The sequence below is a fragment of the Balaenoptera borealis genome (genome assembly GCF_965194805.1).
Source record: "Balaenoptera borealis genome assembly, chromosome: 10".
Taxonomy (NCBI): domain Eukaryota; kingdom Metazoa; phylum Chordata; class Mammalia; order Artiodactyla; family Balaenopteridae; genus Balaenoptera; species Balaenoptera borealis.
The window spans coordinates 57,599,597-57,617,609 of record NC_138874.1 but is presented as its reverse complement, the minus strand read 5'-3'; the positions used below and the strand labels follow the sequence as shown (position 1 = coordinate 57,617,609).

The following is an 18,013-nucleotide window of genomic DNA, read 5'->3' as shown; positions in this document are numbered from 1 at the left end:
AGTAGTTGTGGCACATGGGCTTAGTTGCTCTGCAGCGTGTGGGATCTTCCCAGACCAGGGATCGAACCCGTGTCCCCTGCATTGGCAGGCGGATTCTTAACCACTGCACCACCAGGGAGGTCCCTTAAAAACCATTTTAAATGGAAAGAATCCTTGGATTTGAAGTAGAAGAGTCAAGCAGCTTAGTTTGGTAATCTATAACCTCATGGTCCCAGATGCTAATGGATTGTTTTGGTCCTTGCTCAGGGCACTGAACCATGTTGCCTTCATTCCAAATTGTAGGCCTTCTTCCTTAGCCAAAAGACAATCATATTAGGGTTGACAGTGAAGATGCATCTTATAATTAAAGATCAAGAAAATTCAGGCTCCAGGCAGTTTGACCTGGGGCTCTCTGATGTCCATTGCCAATTTTGTAGAAACATAGATTTCATATTCAAACTGTGGAATGTATGTTATGCTCACTGGGTGGTTTGCAGTAGAGAACTTTGCCTGTAATCATTTTTCCTCCTGATGGGCAAAACAGTTTTTCTGAGACTCCTGGTAGTAGCAGCAGTGACATGGTTCAGATCTCAAAAGCCAAATACTGTCAGATTGAAAAACATAGATATATTCAGCTCAGTGGCTTAAGATTACTATGCATTACTTGAATCATACAGTTCAGAAGCTAGAAAAAACCTATGAAGAAAATTATCATTCTGAAATACTTGTAAAAGGGCAGGATTTACTCTGAGGGATAGAGTCTCCTGAAACATAATTTTGTGAAAGAGAATAAGGTTGACGTTTACATTTGTTGAAATATATTAACTTCAAAAGACTTTAATAAATCAAGACCCACTTGCAGATACTGATTTCTTTTTCCTTTTACTATTTTTCTAGTCTTATTTTGGCCTTTGTTTATAATACATGTTTTCTTCTCTTCCTGACTTCCCTTCTTCCTTAAATCATTTCATCTCTAGATGCTAATGGATATATAGACCATCTGTCCTTCCAAAAAGCTGTTCTTTCTCTCAACAAGGGGCAAGGGTGGGAACAAGAAGCCAGGAAAAATCTTGCAGACAGTCTTTTGGCTCCTCTCCTCTGACCCCTCTTTGCCTGCCCTGCAGCCCCCTGGGGAAACAACAGGGAGCCAGCAGCTTATATCCATTTGAGAAAGTGGCAGTGGCACAGAAGAGAAAATGCTAAAGTTGTTCATTTCTCTTCCTAGACTCAAAGAAGCAATGCAGATGGTGAGTGGTGTGCTGGAATGCACACGTTCTGTGCCACAGGATCCAACAGAATGGAATTTCTTTTTTTTTTTTTTTAGTTTTATTGAAGTATAGTCAATTTACAATATTGTGTTCTTTTCAGGTGTACAGCACAGTGATTCAGTATTTTTGCAGGTTACACTCCATTATAGGTTACTACGAGATAATGGGTATAATTCCCTGTCCTATACAGTATATCCTTATTGTTTATCTATTTTATACATAGTAGTTTGTATCTGTTAAGCCCATTCCCCTAATTTGTCCCTCCCTCCTTTCCTCTCCCCTTTGGTAACCATAAGTTTGTTTTCCATATCTTTGGGTCTGTGTCTGTTCTGTATATATATTCATTTGTATCATTTTTAGATTCCACATATAAGTGATATCATACAGTATTTGTCTTTCTCTGACTTATTTCACTAAATATAATGTTCTCTAGGTCTACCCACATTGCTGCAAATGACTATATTTCATTCTTATTTTTATGGCTGAGTAGTATTCCATTGCATATATGTACTACATCTTCTTAATCCAGTCATCTATTGATGGGCACATGAGTTGCTTCCATGTCTTGGTTATTGTAAATAGTGCTGGTATGAACATTGGGTTGCATGTATCTTTTGAATTAGTATTTTCATTTTTTCCAGATATATATCCAGGAGTGGAATTGATGGGTCATATGATACTTCTGTTTTTAGTTTTTTAAGGAACATCCATACTGTTTCCATAGTGGCTGCACCAATTTACATTTTCACCAACAGTATAGGAGGAGGGTTCCCTTTTCTCCACACGTTCTCTACCATTTATTTGTAAATGTTTTGATGATAGCCAGTCCGACAAGTGGGAAGTGATACCTCATTGTGGTTTCAATTTGTGCATTTCTCTGATAATTAGCGGTGTTGAGCATCTTTTCATGTGCCTGTTAACCATCTGTATGTCTTCTTTGGAAAAATGTCTATTCAGGTCTTCTGCCCATTTTCTGATTGGGTTGTTTGGGTTTTTTTGATACTGACGTGTATGGACGGTTTGTATATTTTGGATATTAATCCCTTGTTGGTCTCATCATTTACAAATATTTTAAGTTTGATTAGTTCCGTTGGTTGTTTTTTTTTTTTTTCCCCCCTTTGGCCTTAGGAGACTGATCCAAGAAAATATTGTTACAATTTATGTCAAACTTTTTTTTTCTGGGAGTTTTATGGTTTCAGGTCTTACGTTGAAGTCTTTAAACCATCTTGAGTTTATTTTTATGTATGGTATGAGGGAATGTTCTAATCTCTTTGTTCTCCATGTGCCTAGTTCTCCCAGCACCACTTATTGAAGAGATGGTCTTTTCTCTGTTGTATGTTCTTGCCCCCTTTGTCATAGATTAGTTAACCACAGGTGTGTGGGTTTATTTCTGGGCTCTCTATTTTGTTCCATTCATCTTTACGTCTGTTTTCATGCCAGTATGCTGTTTGGATTACTGTAGCTTTGTAGTATAGTCTGAAAGAGCAATGAAAATTGTGGGTGGTGTCCTGGAACACACACATTCTGTGCCACAGGATCAAACAGAATGGAATTTCTTAATTGTCATTGAAGTGGAACTTAAGAGGCACAATCAATATTTGGTAAATAAAATACAAGCCAATCATATGAATTGCCTCCAGATATACAATTAGGAGCTTTCTACACTGTCTTAATTTTGCAATAACCTACATCTTTCCCCAAAGACCCTCTCATGACCTTGGGAATTACATTCATATGGTGCCACATGATATCTAGCTATTGCCCTTGAAAATTTAGCCATAATGCAGGTCCTTGAGAAACGACTCTTAAAGCTCCCTAGCCTAGTAGGTCTTCAGTGCTGCCCCAAATCAAATTACAGAGGAGGTAGTAAACTTTGAAGTGGGCTATACTGCATGGAGCTGAGTTTTATAGTTTTTAAGCCGTTTCAGGTTCCAACCACATCAAAATATTAACAATAATAATAATGATAGAAAAAGATAAGTCTGTGTTTTCAAAGAACATTAGTAAAAATGCTAATTTGAGCACTGGAATTGTTACTTGGGGATGTCCACTGGAAATTGTCTTTACTGCCTTTGAAACATAGCAGAGGTGAGGTTTTATGCACCTGTGGAGGGCAGATGAATGCAGTCTTTCATAAGCCTCGAGCACACTGCTGCTGCTGCCAATGCTATGAAAAGAGACATTGCAACCTTGAATCCATCTTGTAGGATACAGCTTAACTCATCTAGTTCAAATGTATGGGATTTCTCCACAGCTGTGAAATCTTCCAGTTAAGGGTAAAATGAGCACCCTAAATTGTTGAAGCCTAGGACCATAGCTTTGCTTCGCTTGCTTTAAAGAAGCCCAACTTTGGCCGGGGAATCACATTTCACTGAAAATCTGATTTAAACACTGCAGATAGTACTCCCATTTGCAAAAATTTTATCAGTCCTCCATTTTGTTTCAGTATGGTAAATTGAATCATAAATCAAACTTAAATCCTGAAAACTTCTGGTACTGTCACAAATTAATCAGCTCTGTAGAAGTGATGGTATGACAAACATGAAGTACTGAGTGGTTGAGTTAAAAGTGAGGCTTTCACTTAATATTGATGAAGTTGATTTCTTTGGAAGTAGTTTTGCTTCTCACTCAAATATGATTAAATCCCATTGCTTTATAAGTTCATCCAGAACAACATAATGCTATCCTATAGGATGAATATGTACTACTGCTTAAAAGGAGGAAATAGTATGATATTGAGATACAGTCTTTGGATCCAGATAGAGCCTCGTTTGACTCCGAGCTCTAACTTCATGTTCACTCAGTTTTCTCATCTGTAAAATGGAGCTCATAATATCTACTCCACAGGGTTGTTACAGCGATTAAATGAAAGAATATATGGGTGAAGTACCTGGCTCGTAGTACATTTTCAGTAAATGATTGCTGTTGATAAAATGTAATTTTTTGTCTTGCTCACTGACATAGTCTGACCGGTGAGGAGACAAATTAAGGTGTATATCAACTTAACAAACTAACCGAGGAAATAAAAACAGAGAGGGGAATTCCCTGCTGGTCCAGTGGTTAGGACTCTGCGCTTCCACTAAAGGGGGCATTGGTTCAATCCCTGGTTGGGGAGTTAAGATTCTGCATGCCGTATGGTGCAGCCAAAAAAAAAAAAAAAATTGAGAGAGAATGTCATTCTTAACTACATACTTCCTTATTTTGTGTCTTATGTGTAAATCTTATCCTGTTACTAGATGGTGAAGTTCCTAAGGACAGAAACTGAATCTTCTACTTTCCAGTACTCCGCAATGACTAACACACTGCTAAACAACTAGTAGACATTCAGGAAATGTTTGTTGACATGACCTTACTTGGCCATGTCTTATGTCTATATATAACTCTCTTAGGAGAAGAGGATTATGCCCTGCCACATAGGAATCTGAAAGTTTCCTGGTAACTGATATTTTCCAATAAAACCATGGGGAAATTTTACCATCTTGAAATCGTTTTGCTTTCTAATTGGTTTCTGGGCCCATCTTTAACCATTTTATTATTTATGCATTTATAAGTATCACTAACACTGCAGCTGGCATTGAGATAACTTTCTTCTCTCCATTTTAATTTTTTTTAATTTATTTTATTTATTTATTTTTGGCTGTGTTGGGTCTTTGTTGCTGCACATGGGCTTTCTCTAGTTGCGGTGAGCTGGGGCTACCTTCGTTGCAGTGCGTGGGCTTCTCATTGCGGTGGCTTCTCTTGTTGCAGAGCACAGGCTCTAGGCACCTGGGCTTCAGGAGTTGTGGCTCGCGGGCTCTGGAGTGCAGGCTCAGTAGTTGTGGCGCACAGACTTAGTTGCTCCACGGCATGTGGGATCTTCCCCGACCAGGGCTCGAACCTGTGTCCCCTGCATTGGCAGGCGGATTCTTAACCACTGTGCCACCAGGGAAGCCCCTTCTCTCCATTTTTAAATGAAAATCTTAGTTTTCTGATATCACTTAGATTAGCTAGAGGTCCTTTATACTTAACCTTTCCATCTGCATGTTTAAATACACTTCATGATTTTTTAGTAGCTTTATGATACGTATGCATGTCTAATTGAGGCATCCTACGCTCTATACATTTTTTTCAAGCTCTGTTGTTGTTCTAGCATTTGATTACCATTTTGGGGGAAACCTGAAAACACTACTCTTCTTTGAAATGCTTAGAGGTCTGAATGTATAACAATATTACGTACAGATCAAGGAACTGATAAGACTTTTACATATGTATAATTGATCAAATTTGTAATAATTAGCTTTTAAGTTTTCTCTGAGTAGCAGGGACATGGATGATCCAGAGAGCACTTATTACTAATACTATTACTCATGAATTTGAATGGAGTTTTAACATGGTTTTTATTCCCACAAGGAAGCTCCTGATCTAGAAGGTATATAAGATGTTATAGCAGCTCTTTTTATCCGTGAGGAAATTGAGGCTTAGAGTAGTTGGGTAACTTAGTGGCAGAACTGGAATAAGAACACAAATCTTTTGGGCTTCCCTGGTGGCACAGTGGTTCAGAATCTGCCTGCCAATGCAGGGGACAAGGGTTCAAGCCTTGGTCGGGGAAGATCCCACATGCCGCAGAGCAACTAAGCCCATGCGCCACAGCTACTGAGCCTGTGCTCTAGAGCCTGCAAGCCACAACTACTGAGCCCACGTGCCACAACTACTGAAGCCCGTGCGGCTAGAGCCCGTGCTCTGCAACAAGAGAAGCCACCACAATGAGAAGCCTGTGTACCTCAACGGAAGAGTAGTCCCTGCTCGCTGCAACTAGAGAAAGCCCACGCACATCAATGAAGACCCAACACAGCCAAAAATAAATAAATAAAATAGATACATTAAAAAAAAAAAAACACAAATCTTTTGTTTCTGACTGATTTTTTTAAATCTTGGTGAGAATTATAGTTCAAAATATGGTCCCAGCCATCAGCTATTCTCTGCCATCCAACACAGTTGATCATTCTGCATTCCATGTCAGAGTACTTTCCATTTGACCCCATGAACACTCTTTCTGTTCCCTTCCCAGTTTGAACGCCATGACCCTGTGGATGGGAGAATCACCGAGAGGCAGTTTGGTGGCATGCTGCTGGCCTACAGTGGGGTGCAGTCCAAGAAGTTGACTGCCATGCAGAAGCAGCTCAAGAAGCACTTCAAAGAGGGAAAGGTAGGTATCTTTGCCTAGAGGAAGAAAAGGAACCATGGGAGCATATTGTTATTGCAAAGGCACTAACATAATGAGAGTGAAATAATGACTAATTATGACTGATTTATCTCTGGTACCTGAAAAAAAAAAAAGAGCAGTGAGTGAGGAAGAGGGGAGAGCCCCAAATGACCCCAGGTTTTTTGTTCAGACCACGGGTGGCACCATGAACTGAGATTGCGAATTTAAAGAGACAGGCTGGTTTACAGGGGGAGATAAAGAGTTCACTTGTAGATATCTTGAGTTTAAGATGCCTGTGGACTATCCAAGCAGAGATGTTTAGCAGCCAATTGGATATTCAAATCTACTTGAGAGGACTGAGATAGATTTGGGAATCATCAACACACTATTGGAATTAAAACCACAAGAATGGATGAAGTTGCCCAAGGAGGATATTAAACAGAAAAGAACTATGAGCCAAGGGCAAGATCAAGTAGAACACAAACATTTAAAGAGCTCCAGAATGAAATCTTGAGGAAATGGTTAGAGAAATACCTAGAGGAAGTAGTGAAATCAAAGCCAAGGAAGAAGAGTGTTCATGAACTAAGGGGTCTACAGTGTCATATGGGACCAAAACGGTCCAGTAAAATGAGATGATAAATACCCATTGTTTTTGGTAAAATGATGACCTTTCGGAGAGCTGTTTTATTACAGTGGTCCAATTGGAAGGTATATTAGAACAAGAAGTAAGGAAGTAGAAAAGAAGGAAAGAGGAAGGAAGAACGGAGAGGAAGCTCCAGAAAGAAGGAATAGCATATGTTTAAAACTCTGAGGCAGTGTATTACTCTGCTTAGGCTGCTATAACAAAATACTACAGACTGGGTGGCTTAAACAACAGGAATTTCTTTTCTCACAGTTCTGGAGGCTAGAAGTCCATGATCAATGTGCCAGCAAACTGGGTTTCTAATGAGGGCTCTCTTCCTGTCCTATAGACAGCCATCTTCTTGCTATGTCCTCACATGATCTTAGTGTTTGTGCAGAGAGAGAGAGCATGCTCTCTAATGTGTCTTCTTATAAGGACACTAATCCTATAGGATCAGGGCCCCAGCCTTGTGACCTCATTTATCCTTAATTATTTTCTTAGAGACCCCATCTCCTAATATAGCCACAGTGGGGGTTAAAGCTTCAGTGTGTGAGTTTGGGGGGTGGGGGAGACACAAACATTCAGTCCATAACCAGGAGGAAAGATCAATCTGGCATGTGTGAGGAACTAAAAGGGGACTGTTGTGGTTGGAGCATACTAACAAAGAGGATAATGGTCTGAGGTGAGGTCTGAGAGGGAGATGGGGGCAAGAACATGCAGGACCTTGTAGGTGTGGAACAAGTTGGGGTTCTATTCATAGTGCAAAGAGAAGCTGTTAAAGGGTTTTGATCAGTGAAATGGCATGGTTGTGTGTATGTTTAAAGAGATGACTCTGGTTGCTTTATGAAGAGTAGTTTGGAAAGGAGCAAACGTAGAAGCAAAAAGATTGAGAATAAGATTATTAGAGATTTCAGGAGATGATTGGGCCTCTTTTGAGCAGCACTGAGATTACAGACCATGGATTTGTGATGACACTTGTCAACACTGCTCTGTGACACCCTCCAGAGCTGTACCTCGTACAGGAAGAGGCAGATGGTAGAACTGAGTCCGCATCTGGGGTTTTCCAGGGGGTGGGATGAACAAACTGAACCAGAAACTAGTAAAGAGGCCAGATCTCTTAAAGATCACACACACACACACACACACGGAGAGAGCAGTGCAAGGGCTAGAACCCAGATCTCATTCTCAAGTCAGTACCCTTTCCACCTGACAACAGTTAACCATTTGGCCGTGACTGGGAAACTGACCTGGCACTAAACATGTTCCATGAGGGATTGCCAAGGTAGTGTGGTGTGGTAGACATGGAGCTAGAAGATGAGTTCAAGTCCTACCTCAGAGATTTCTGTGGACGTTAGACAAATCACTTAACATTCCTGGCCTCGTGAATTGAAGAGCCTTGTCCTAGATGCAGACTCTAAGCTTTAAAGACTCAGTAACTGAAAATAAGAAATAAGATTGCTAGTGCTTGTCTCAGTTTTCTTCGTTATTAGTCTTCGTGCAGGAAATCTTGCATGAATAGCATCGCCCCAAGTTGGTGGAAAACAATTCTTATCAGCTAGACTTTTTCCTCCTTGTCTTGGATGTTGAAAAGCTGAACGGACCTCTGAACAGGCTGTGGACTGCAACTGAGAACAGGCTGGATTCTGAGAAAAAGTGTCAGCTTCTCAGTTCAGTCCAGCCCAAGGTGTTCCCTTGGCTGTGGAGGAAGACTCATTAACAGAAAGTGACAGAGGACAATGCTTTTCTTCCAGAGAGAACTCCTACACTACCTAAAACCCAGCTCATATCTGTTGGAAATTGTAATTCAGAAAATTAATTGCAAATACAGGTGGATTTTATAGGGAACACTCCTTTCTTTTGACCAGACTTATTTTTAAAGTTTAGTCCAGGCATTGATTTGACCTTAAAATAATTATATATCATGATAGGCTAATTCATGTTTTGTTGTGAATTTATATTTAAAAGCAATAAATTGGTTGTTGGAGACATCTCCCTTAAAGGAATAAAGTATTTTAGCTTTGGCAGGAGTTAATTTAGGACCTGAAGACCTTGCAAAAGAGCCCTGAAATGAAAGGACAGATTTTGTCAGATGATGAAAATCTGGGGTGCTAAATTATTTCTGGCCCAGAATTTCTAGCCTGCCTTAGCAGGGAGATTAAGATTGATTGTACTCTCATGTTGATTAAATAGTTTGTGAACACAGCAATTAACTAAAATGAGAGTTAATGAAGGGCCTTTGCTCCTAAGGTTACCAGCCCATCTCTCTGGGACCATTTCCCATTATAGGGGGATCACTGTCTGCTTCCTAATTGCTTCTTTTGTTCCACTTTGGATTTGTTAACATGAAAATGTGTTTTCATTTGGCACATGTTAATCATTTTCTCTGTGGGGTTCTGTACAAAATATGAAACCAGACCTAAAAGATTGAAGGTCCTAGTGGTGGTATTAAATAAATATTTGTGTATTACTTTATGACCATGCAGTGCTTCACAGCCATTTTTCTTTTTTGTGTTTCTAACAGCTTTGTTAGATCTCATTTTGCCTTTGAAAATACAGAGACAGAGAGAAAGAGAAATTAATGATCCGCCCAGAGTCTGGACTAATAAAATCCAAGGCTTCCTATTACAGATCTTGTCCCTTCTCTAGCAAAATTCTATTTCTCCTAACCATACTCTTCCTCTAAAGCAGTGCTTTAGACCTGGTCTCCCAGTAGGCTCGCTTGGGGAATTTTTCACAAATGTGGTGTTGGAACCCTCTTCAAAGTAACTGAATCAGAAGCTCAGTGGGTGGGTCCAGGCATCAATAGTTCTTAAAAGTCTCCCCAGGTGATTCTAATGTGCAGTTAGGCTTGCGAGCCACTGCTCTGGAAAGGCCTGCTCCATCAGCGTCTCTAGTTTTGTTCCTGAGTAATAGCTGGAAGAATTGGGGAACCTGCCATGCCTGGAAAAATTACTCTATTCATGCTCTGAGTAACTGCCATGTTTCTTATTTAACAAAGACAGATTTTTCTTCTCTTTCTTTCTTTTTTTGCTTTATGGGAAACATGTTTTGTTTTTGCCTTGTTTTAAAGTTTAGTCCCTATCCTCTATCAGATTGTCCCCATTCCCCTCAATATCTCTTTTTTCTGTGACTTTTTCTTCTAGGTCAAATCTGACTCAACTTTATCTTTTTTTTTACTTTCCATCCTCCAAATTACCTTCTTCTCCTCATTAAAAGAAAGACAGAATTTTCTGAGACTTCGTAAGTGTAATTCACAGTGGCGGTTCTCTATGATTAAGAGTGCAGAAACTGCAACTTTAATAATTTAGCAAATCCACTCAAGGATGAATTGAAAATTACAGTTCAGTGGCAGACATTGCTATGTTCAAGACACAAAGCCAGGTGCTGTGAGAAAGATAAAAGATAAAACCATCACCTATCTGTAATAGTTTAGTAAAAAATAGATGTATGCAAAGAACTATATAATTTCATATTCAGTATTTATTGAGCACCCACCATGTGCCAGGCACTCTTCTAAATATTGGGAATACAGGAATGAGCAAAACCAAGTCTCTGCCATCAAGTGGAGGGAGACAGATAATAAATAATTATGGTACAAGACAACTCACTCAACTTTGAGCCTCTTGAGAGCACTGTCTTACTCATCTTTGCCATCCTCTATACGATGTTTCATAGGCAAATGTTCGTCAAATGCATTGATGAATGTATATTAAGTACCCTAATAAAGATAATGAGATCTTTTGGGAGCACCAATGAGAAAGATTAGAACCAGCTGAAGAGACTGAGTAAGAATTCTTGTACCTTGGAGGAGGTACAATTTGAGCTTTGCCTGAAAGGCAGAGTAGGATTTTGACAAACAGAGGTTATAAAGGTATTTGCTTTTGCTATGTGTTTCCTCTTACAGCTCTATCCTCAACAGTCTTTGTGTATAGCATTGCTTATTAATCTTGCTACTAGCCGTTAAGTAGGGTTAGTACTTATCAAACAATTTTAATAAAACTATTAGATTATTAACTTTTCATGTTTTCTGTGGATAATATTCATGTGGGCTCCCCTGTTCACATATTCTCACAGATATTTGAGAGTTGAACCACATTGTGGCCTTCAGAGGATATCAGATTCTAGAAACATTGCTAGCAGAGCCCTTGAAAAACTCTAACTCCAATTATTGGGTGCCCACCAAAGCCACTATGTATAGCACCCAAGGTGTGACCGTTAAACTAAAAAAAGATTAGAACTCTACTGATTTGCTTTGTTTTACTGATTAGCTTTGAAACCTTTACTTCCCCCAAAGGAGTACTAAACTGTGAATTACTATTAAGAGATTTAATTTTATGGATTTTTCCCCTATTTTATTTTTGGTTTTCCACACACACAATTAGTTTCATATACCTCAACCTTTTCCCTATTTCCTATCCCTCAAGGCCCTACACATACCAGAGAAGAGAGTGTATTTCAGAGCATAACAGAGTAAATTCACTGCCGCTGGCTCTGTAGTAATGAGCCTGCCAGCTTACTAAGGACTTTGCCCTACTATTTACTGAGTACTTTTTATGTACTAGGCATTTTACTTATCTTCTCCCTAATTATCACATCCTGCTTGGTGGATAGAATCCCCATTTTTGAGATGAAAAATACTTTTTCTGAGCCTTAGTTATTTGTCTGAGATCACACAGTGTCTTAAGAGGTGGCACTAGGATTCAAAGCCAGGACTGTCTCATTCCAGAGTCCATAATCTTCCTACTAATGAACCTGTTTATTGTCACTGTTTATTCTCCATGATTTGAATAAGCAGAAAGGTTTAGAGGAAACAAGAAAAACAGTGTTGCTATACTCTAGCCTATAGGTTCTTAGTGAGATAGCTAGAAAGGTGAATTATGGAATCAGATTGTAGAGGACTTTGTATACTAGGCTATGAAGTTTGCGGTCTTTCCAGTTGATAGTGGGTGTCACTGATATTTTGTCAGCAGGAGGAATGAACATATGAAGAAAGTGATGTTTCAGGGCTATTAGAGTCTTATAGAAATGCAAGTAATGGAAATGGTGTAATTTCCCCCTGCTGCCAGACACCAACCAGTTGAAGAAAAGTCTGGGCTTTGCAATGGGGAAATGCTTTATTGGAGCAAGACAAGCACAGAAGCATCTCTGAAAAGGTACCCAAGAAATTGGTGACAGTGACCACATGTAGGGAGGGAGACTGGATGACAGAGGGAAAGGAAGAATTACTTGGTACTGTATAACATTTTGTACCATATACATATATTACCTGGTGTAAAAATAATTTAAATGTTTTTAAAAACTAAGCAGAAAATGGAGCAGATGAGAGATTAGATTGGTGAGAAACATAGCATATAAGGAAGAAGGAAGGAGACATTTTTTTAATGGACCACAGAGGGAGTTCAGGCAATTAGATTGATTCTTGGCAGATGGATTTGCTATGACCAATTAAAAGACAAGGCAAGGAAACAACATTACAATGTGTTTGTACTACCTATGGCCTGTCAGCACTAGATATCTGGCTTTAGAGCTGACTCCAGAGGAAGCCAAATTTTCCTTCCCCCTCTTCTCATTCTACTATAACTGCTTTTTATTTTTTAACAGTTTTATTGAGGTATAATCTGTATATCATAAAGTATATATAAATTATTTTAAGTGTACAATTCACCAATTTACCCATCAATGATTTTTAGTAAATTTACAGAGTTAGGTAATCATCACTGCAATGTAGTTTTAGAAGATTTCCATCACCCCAAAAAGATCCCTCATGCTAGCTTGCAGTCAGTCCCCATTTCCGCCGTAGCCTTACATGACCATAAATCTTCCTCTGTCTCTATAGATTTGCCTTTTCTGGAAATTTCATATAAATGCATTCACATAATAATGTAGTCATTTGCACTAGCTTGTTATGTTAATCACTTTGATGTTTGGGTTCCATAAAGTTCAGCGAAAAAAAACCTTCTTGACCATATTTCCACATGTGATTCTCTACTTAAACATAACAAAAACGTTCTGTTTTAAAACAAATTGTGATGGGCGATGAAAAGTGGATACTGTACAATAATGTGGAATGGAAGAGATCATGGGGTAAGCGAAATGAACCACCACCAACTACACCAAAGGCCAGTCTTCATCCAAAGAAGGTGATGTGTATATATGGTGGGATTGGAAGGGAGCCCTCTATTATGAGCTCCTTCCAGAAAAGCAAACGATTAATTACAACAAGTGCTGCTCCCAATTAGAACAACTGAAAGCAGCACTTGACGAAAAGCATCCAGAATTAGTCAACAGAAAACACATGATCTTCCATCAGGATAATGCAAGACCGCATGTTCCTTTGATGACCAGGCAAAAACTGTTACAGTTTGGCTGGGAAGTTCCAATTCATCTGCCCTGTTCACCAGACATTGCACCTTCGGATTTCCACTTATTTAGATCTTAATAGAAAAAATTTCAATTCCCTGGAAGATTATAAAAGGCACCTGGAACAGTTCTTTGCTCAAAAAGATAAAAAGTTTTGGGAAGGGACTTCCCTGGTGGTGCAGTGGTTAAGAATCCTCCTGCCAATGCAGGGGACACGGGTTTGATCCCTGGTCTGGGAAGATCCCACATGACGCAGAGCAACTAAGCCTGTGCTCCACAACTACTGAGCCTGCGCTCTAGAGCCCACGAGCCACAACTACTGAGCCCACACACCACAACTACTGAAGCCCATGCGCTCTTGAGCCAGTGTGCTGCAACTACTGAAGCCCACGCACCTAGAGCCCATGCTCCGCAACAAGAGAAGCCACCTCAATGAGAAGCCCACACACCACAACGAAGAGTAGCCCCACTCGCCGCAACTAGAGAAAACCCGCACGCAGCAATGAAGACTGAATGCAGCCAAAAAAAAAAAAAAAGTTTTGGGCAGATGGAATTATGAAGTTGCACATCTTTTGATGGAGAGGAAGAGAAGATGGTATTAGTGTATCCATCCACAAGCAGGTGATATTGTAAAACCTGTGCTTCTGATCCAGTGGAATTCTTCCCTCTTATAATGTTGTTTCTAGCCTAGTGCTTACATTAGATAGCATACTATGGCATTTGTACAAGGAATGAACCCTACCTCTGAGAATGACTTTAAGAGAATGACCTCAAGTTGGGGCAGAATTATTTAATATAGGCCTTTTTAACTGCCAAAAGTTATGGAGCTTGGTATATAGTAGGTGCTCCATAAATGTTTGAATGAATGCTTAAATACAGATGGACAACCGTTTGTAATTGCCAAAAACTGGAAATAGCCCAAATAGAATAGATAGTCACACGATGGAATACTTACAGCAATAAAAATGAATGAACTACAGATATACACAAAAACATCGAAAAATCTTAAAGAGAGAATCCATATATAATAGAATACATATTGCATGGTTCCATTTATAAAATTAAACAGACATACTTAAACTCCTTAAGCATATGTCTAAGGATGCATAAATAGATAGTAAAGCTATTTTTTATGAAAAGCAAGGAAATGAATATCCTAAAAGTCGCAATAGTTATCACTGGGAGGAGAAGAGGCTCATGACTGGGAAAGGTCATGTTGGGGAAGAGAGGGAGATTTCTGGGATGCTGATAATTGTCTGTTTCTTGACCTGAATCGAGATTTTATGGGTGTTCATTTTACAACAGTTTGTTTTATGCGCCTTTCTATATGGTCATCATATTCCATAATTTAAAAAATTTTAAGTTCTATGATTCTAAGGAGAAAAACTAAAAAGATCAAGTGACATAATCATACACATAGTATTTTAGCTTTTAGTTTGATAAAATGAGAAAGATACCATTGGCCAGTTTGGAGAGTACCAGAAAAGTTCTATAGATTGTCTATATTAAGCTTTCCTTTTTACTGAGTTACCGATGTGGATTCCTGGGCTCTGTAGTTTGGGGAAATGGAGATCGGAAGAGGATCAGTACTGAGTAGAAGCCCATCAACATCTGCAGTCCATAAAAGGACCTGATGCTTCATTAGAAGGCGTTAACCTGAGTGTCTCCCCAGTGTTACTCACTTCTTAGAGATTGTATTCATTTCCATCACAGCATGATGTGTGAGAAATGGGAAACAGGCAATAGGACAAATCTTCCTCCCTCTAATCCCTGTTTATCCAGCTACTCTCTTGAGCCATCATAGAAAGTAGCATCAAAGATCAACAAATCTTTGACCAGCTTTTGGAAAGAATTTCCTCATTCACAGACTTTCATCAGATTAAAGTTACATGGCAAATTGCTTCATTAGTAGCTTTTAAATTGAGATAATGAACAATTTTCCCAGTTGCTTGGGTTCTGCTAAATGCTGAAACCGTTCCCATGTATATTACTGACTTTGGTGGTTCTTCAATTAGCTTAAGCCTCAAAAAGCTTGACTGGCCTATGAGTAGATTATTAAAATGAAAGTCCTGATGGGTCTTACTTGTTATGATGTATAACAGATCAAGTGGCTACAGCTCATTTAGGAAGTGTTACAACAGATATTGTGACTAATTGGAGGGTATAGTTAGAAATATTTTCTTTAAAGATATCCAGCCATAACTTTAAACAGCTTCATGTCAAATTTTACATATGAGGGGAAAGCAGTTAGCCAATGTGCGTTTCTCAGGGTAAAATACCAGAGTTTTGTTCCCCTGTTGTGTACAAATTTGACATTCCTTGACTAATTTGTTGAGTCTCTATTCTAGACATAGCATAAATTTCTGATTTATAGGCATGAATAACTGCCTTCTTCTTTCTTCTTTCAGGGTCTGACATTTCCAGAAGTGGAGAACTTTTTTACTTTCCTAAAGAACATTAATGATGTAGACACTGCATTGAGCTTTTACCATATGGCTGGGGCATCTCTTGATAAAGGTAATGAAACCCAAAATTTTTTTCTTGAAGCTATAAACACTGAATCTGTAATCTATTAGGTGACTACCCATCCTTAACAGTAATACGTGAATTTTTCTTGACATTGTTTTTTGATTTGTTTTGTTGACACTGTATGAGCCTTGCATTTCACCCTGAGAGGCCAAATTGAGCAAATATATTGTCTTGTGCTAAAGGCTATATAGTCAAGGCAAATTCCCATCTTTAAATGATTAGTCTTGGAAACAGGCATCTAAGCTGAGGCACAGTGAATGAAATTCAGAAATTCTCTCTTTAGAGCCAGAGTCATGACATATATAATGTGAAGGTAAAGTTGCTGTTCATTTTAATTCATTCTTTGTTGAGAAGGAATAGTTTGGTTTGTTTTTCATGTTAAAGTTTTTGTGTTTTTCTTTAAAAGATAAAATCATGATTCTGAAAATAGCACCCCCTATTGGCTTACTTCATACAAATTCAGTTCCAGCTTGTACAGTCAATGTGAGAGAGCAGAGGAATTGAAAACAGTTTTTTCCCCAATATTTTATTATGCAAAATTTCAAACATACATAACAGTTGAAATAATTATTCAGAGAACATCCATATATCCACCTCAATGAATATTTTGCTATATTTCCCTGATAGAATATCTATGCATATATTCATCCTTCTGATTATCAATCTCTCTTATTTTTTGACGCATTCAAAGTTAAGTTAGAGACATAAGTACTTCACTCCCAAATACTTCAGCATGAATATTAACTGAAGTTCAGTAGTTGTTTACAGTTCCCTTGTGCCCTTTCACAGTCAATTTCTGCCCATGGTTATCACGAGGCAATCTTAATTCTGTGTATTTTTCCACCATAGATTAATTTTGTTTGTTCTAGAACTTCATACAAATGGAATTATACAATGTACACTCTTTCTAAAGTTTCTCTCAGCGTGTGCTTGAGATCCACCCATGTTGTTGCACGTACAGTAGTTTGTTCCTTTTTTATGAATAGTAATCCGTTGTATGAATACACCACAATTTGTTTATCCACTCTTCTGTTGGACACCTTGGCTGTTTCTAGTTATTGGCTATCTTGAATCAAGCCACTATGAACATTCTTGTGTTAGTCTTTTTGAGGACATGTATTTTCAGTTTTCTTGGATAAATACCTAGGAGTAAATTGCTGTGTCCAGAGAAAGGTATTTCGTTTATAAAAAAAACTTTCAGACCCTTTTTCACAGTGTATCTTTTTTATACTCCCACTAACAATGTACAGCAGTTCAAGTGGTTCCACATTCTTGTCAACAGTTGGTGGTATCAGTCTTTTTTAATTTTTGTGATTCTGGAATGTATATAAAGGTATCTCGTGTTTGTTTGGTTTTTTTAATATTTATTTTTTTATTTTATTTTTGGCTGCATCGGGTCTTTGTTGCAGCACGTGGGATCTTCGTTGTGGCATGCAGGATCTTTCGTTGCGGCACGCGGGCTCTTCATTGAGGTGTGCGGGCTTCTCTCTCTAGTTGTGGCACCCAGGCTCAGTAGTTGCAGCACGTAGGCTCAGTATTTACAGCGCAAAGCCTCTCTGGTGGCACACAGGCTCCAGAGTGTGTGAGCTCTGTAGTTGTGGCACACGGGCTCCAGAGCACGTGAGCTCTGGAGTTGCGGCACTCAGGCTCTCTAGTTGTGGCTTGCATGCTCAGTAGTTGCAGCGCGTGGGCTTAGTTGCACTGTGGCTTATGGGATCTTAGTTCCCCAACCAGGGATCAAACCCACGTACCCTGTATTGGAAGGCAGATTCTTAACCACTGGACCACCAGGGAAGTCCCCTCATTGTGTTATTAATTTGTACTTCCCTGATGACCTCTGCTATTGAGCAACTTTTTGTGTTCTCATCATTCAGATATCTTCTTTGGTGAAGTGTCTGTTCAAATCTTTTACCCATTTTTATAAGTTTGCTTGTCTTATTGAATTGTGGAAGTTCTTGATATATTCTAATATAAGTCCTATATCACATATATATTTTGTGAATAGCTTCCTAGTCTGTGGCTTGCCTATTAATTTTCTTAACAGGGTCTTTTTTTTTTTTAACATCTTTATTG

At 38.9% G+C, this 18,013-nt stretch overlaps 1 protein-coding gene across 2 annotated transcripts in view; it reads left to right on the top strand.

Moving 5' to 3' along the window:
• MICU1 (mitochondrial calcium uptake 1) overlaps positions 1–18,013 on the top strand; it is a 215,715-nt gene that overhangs the window by 166,250 nt on the left and 31,452 nt on the right. For both annotated transcript variants that reach the window (XM_082406888.1, XM_082406887.1), the window contains 2 exons: positions 6,295–6,432; positions 15,820–15,928. In XM_082406888.1, the coding sequence (XP_082263014.1) occupies positions 6,295–6,432; positions 15,820–15,928 (247 nt within the window). The remainder of the gene's footprint in view (positions 1–6,294; positions 6,433–15,819; positions 15,929–18,013) is intronic.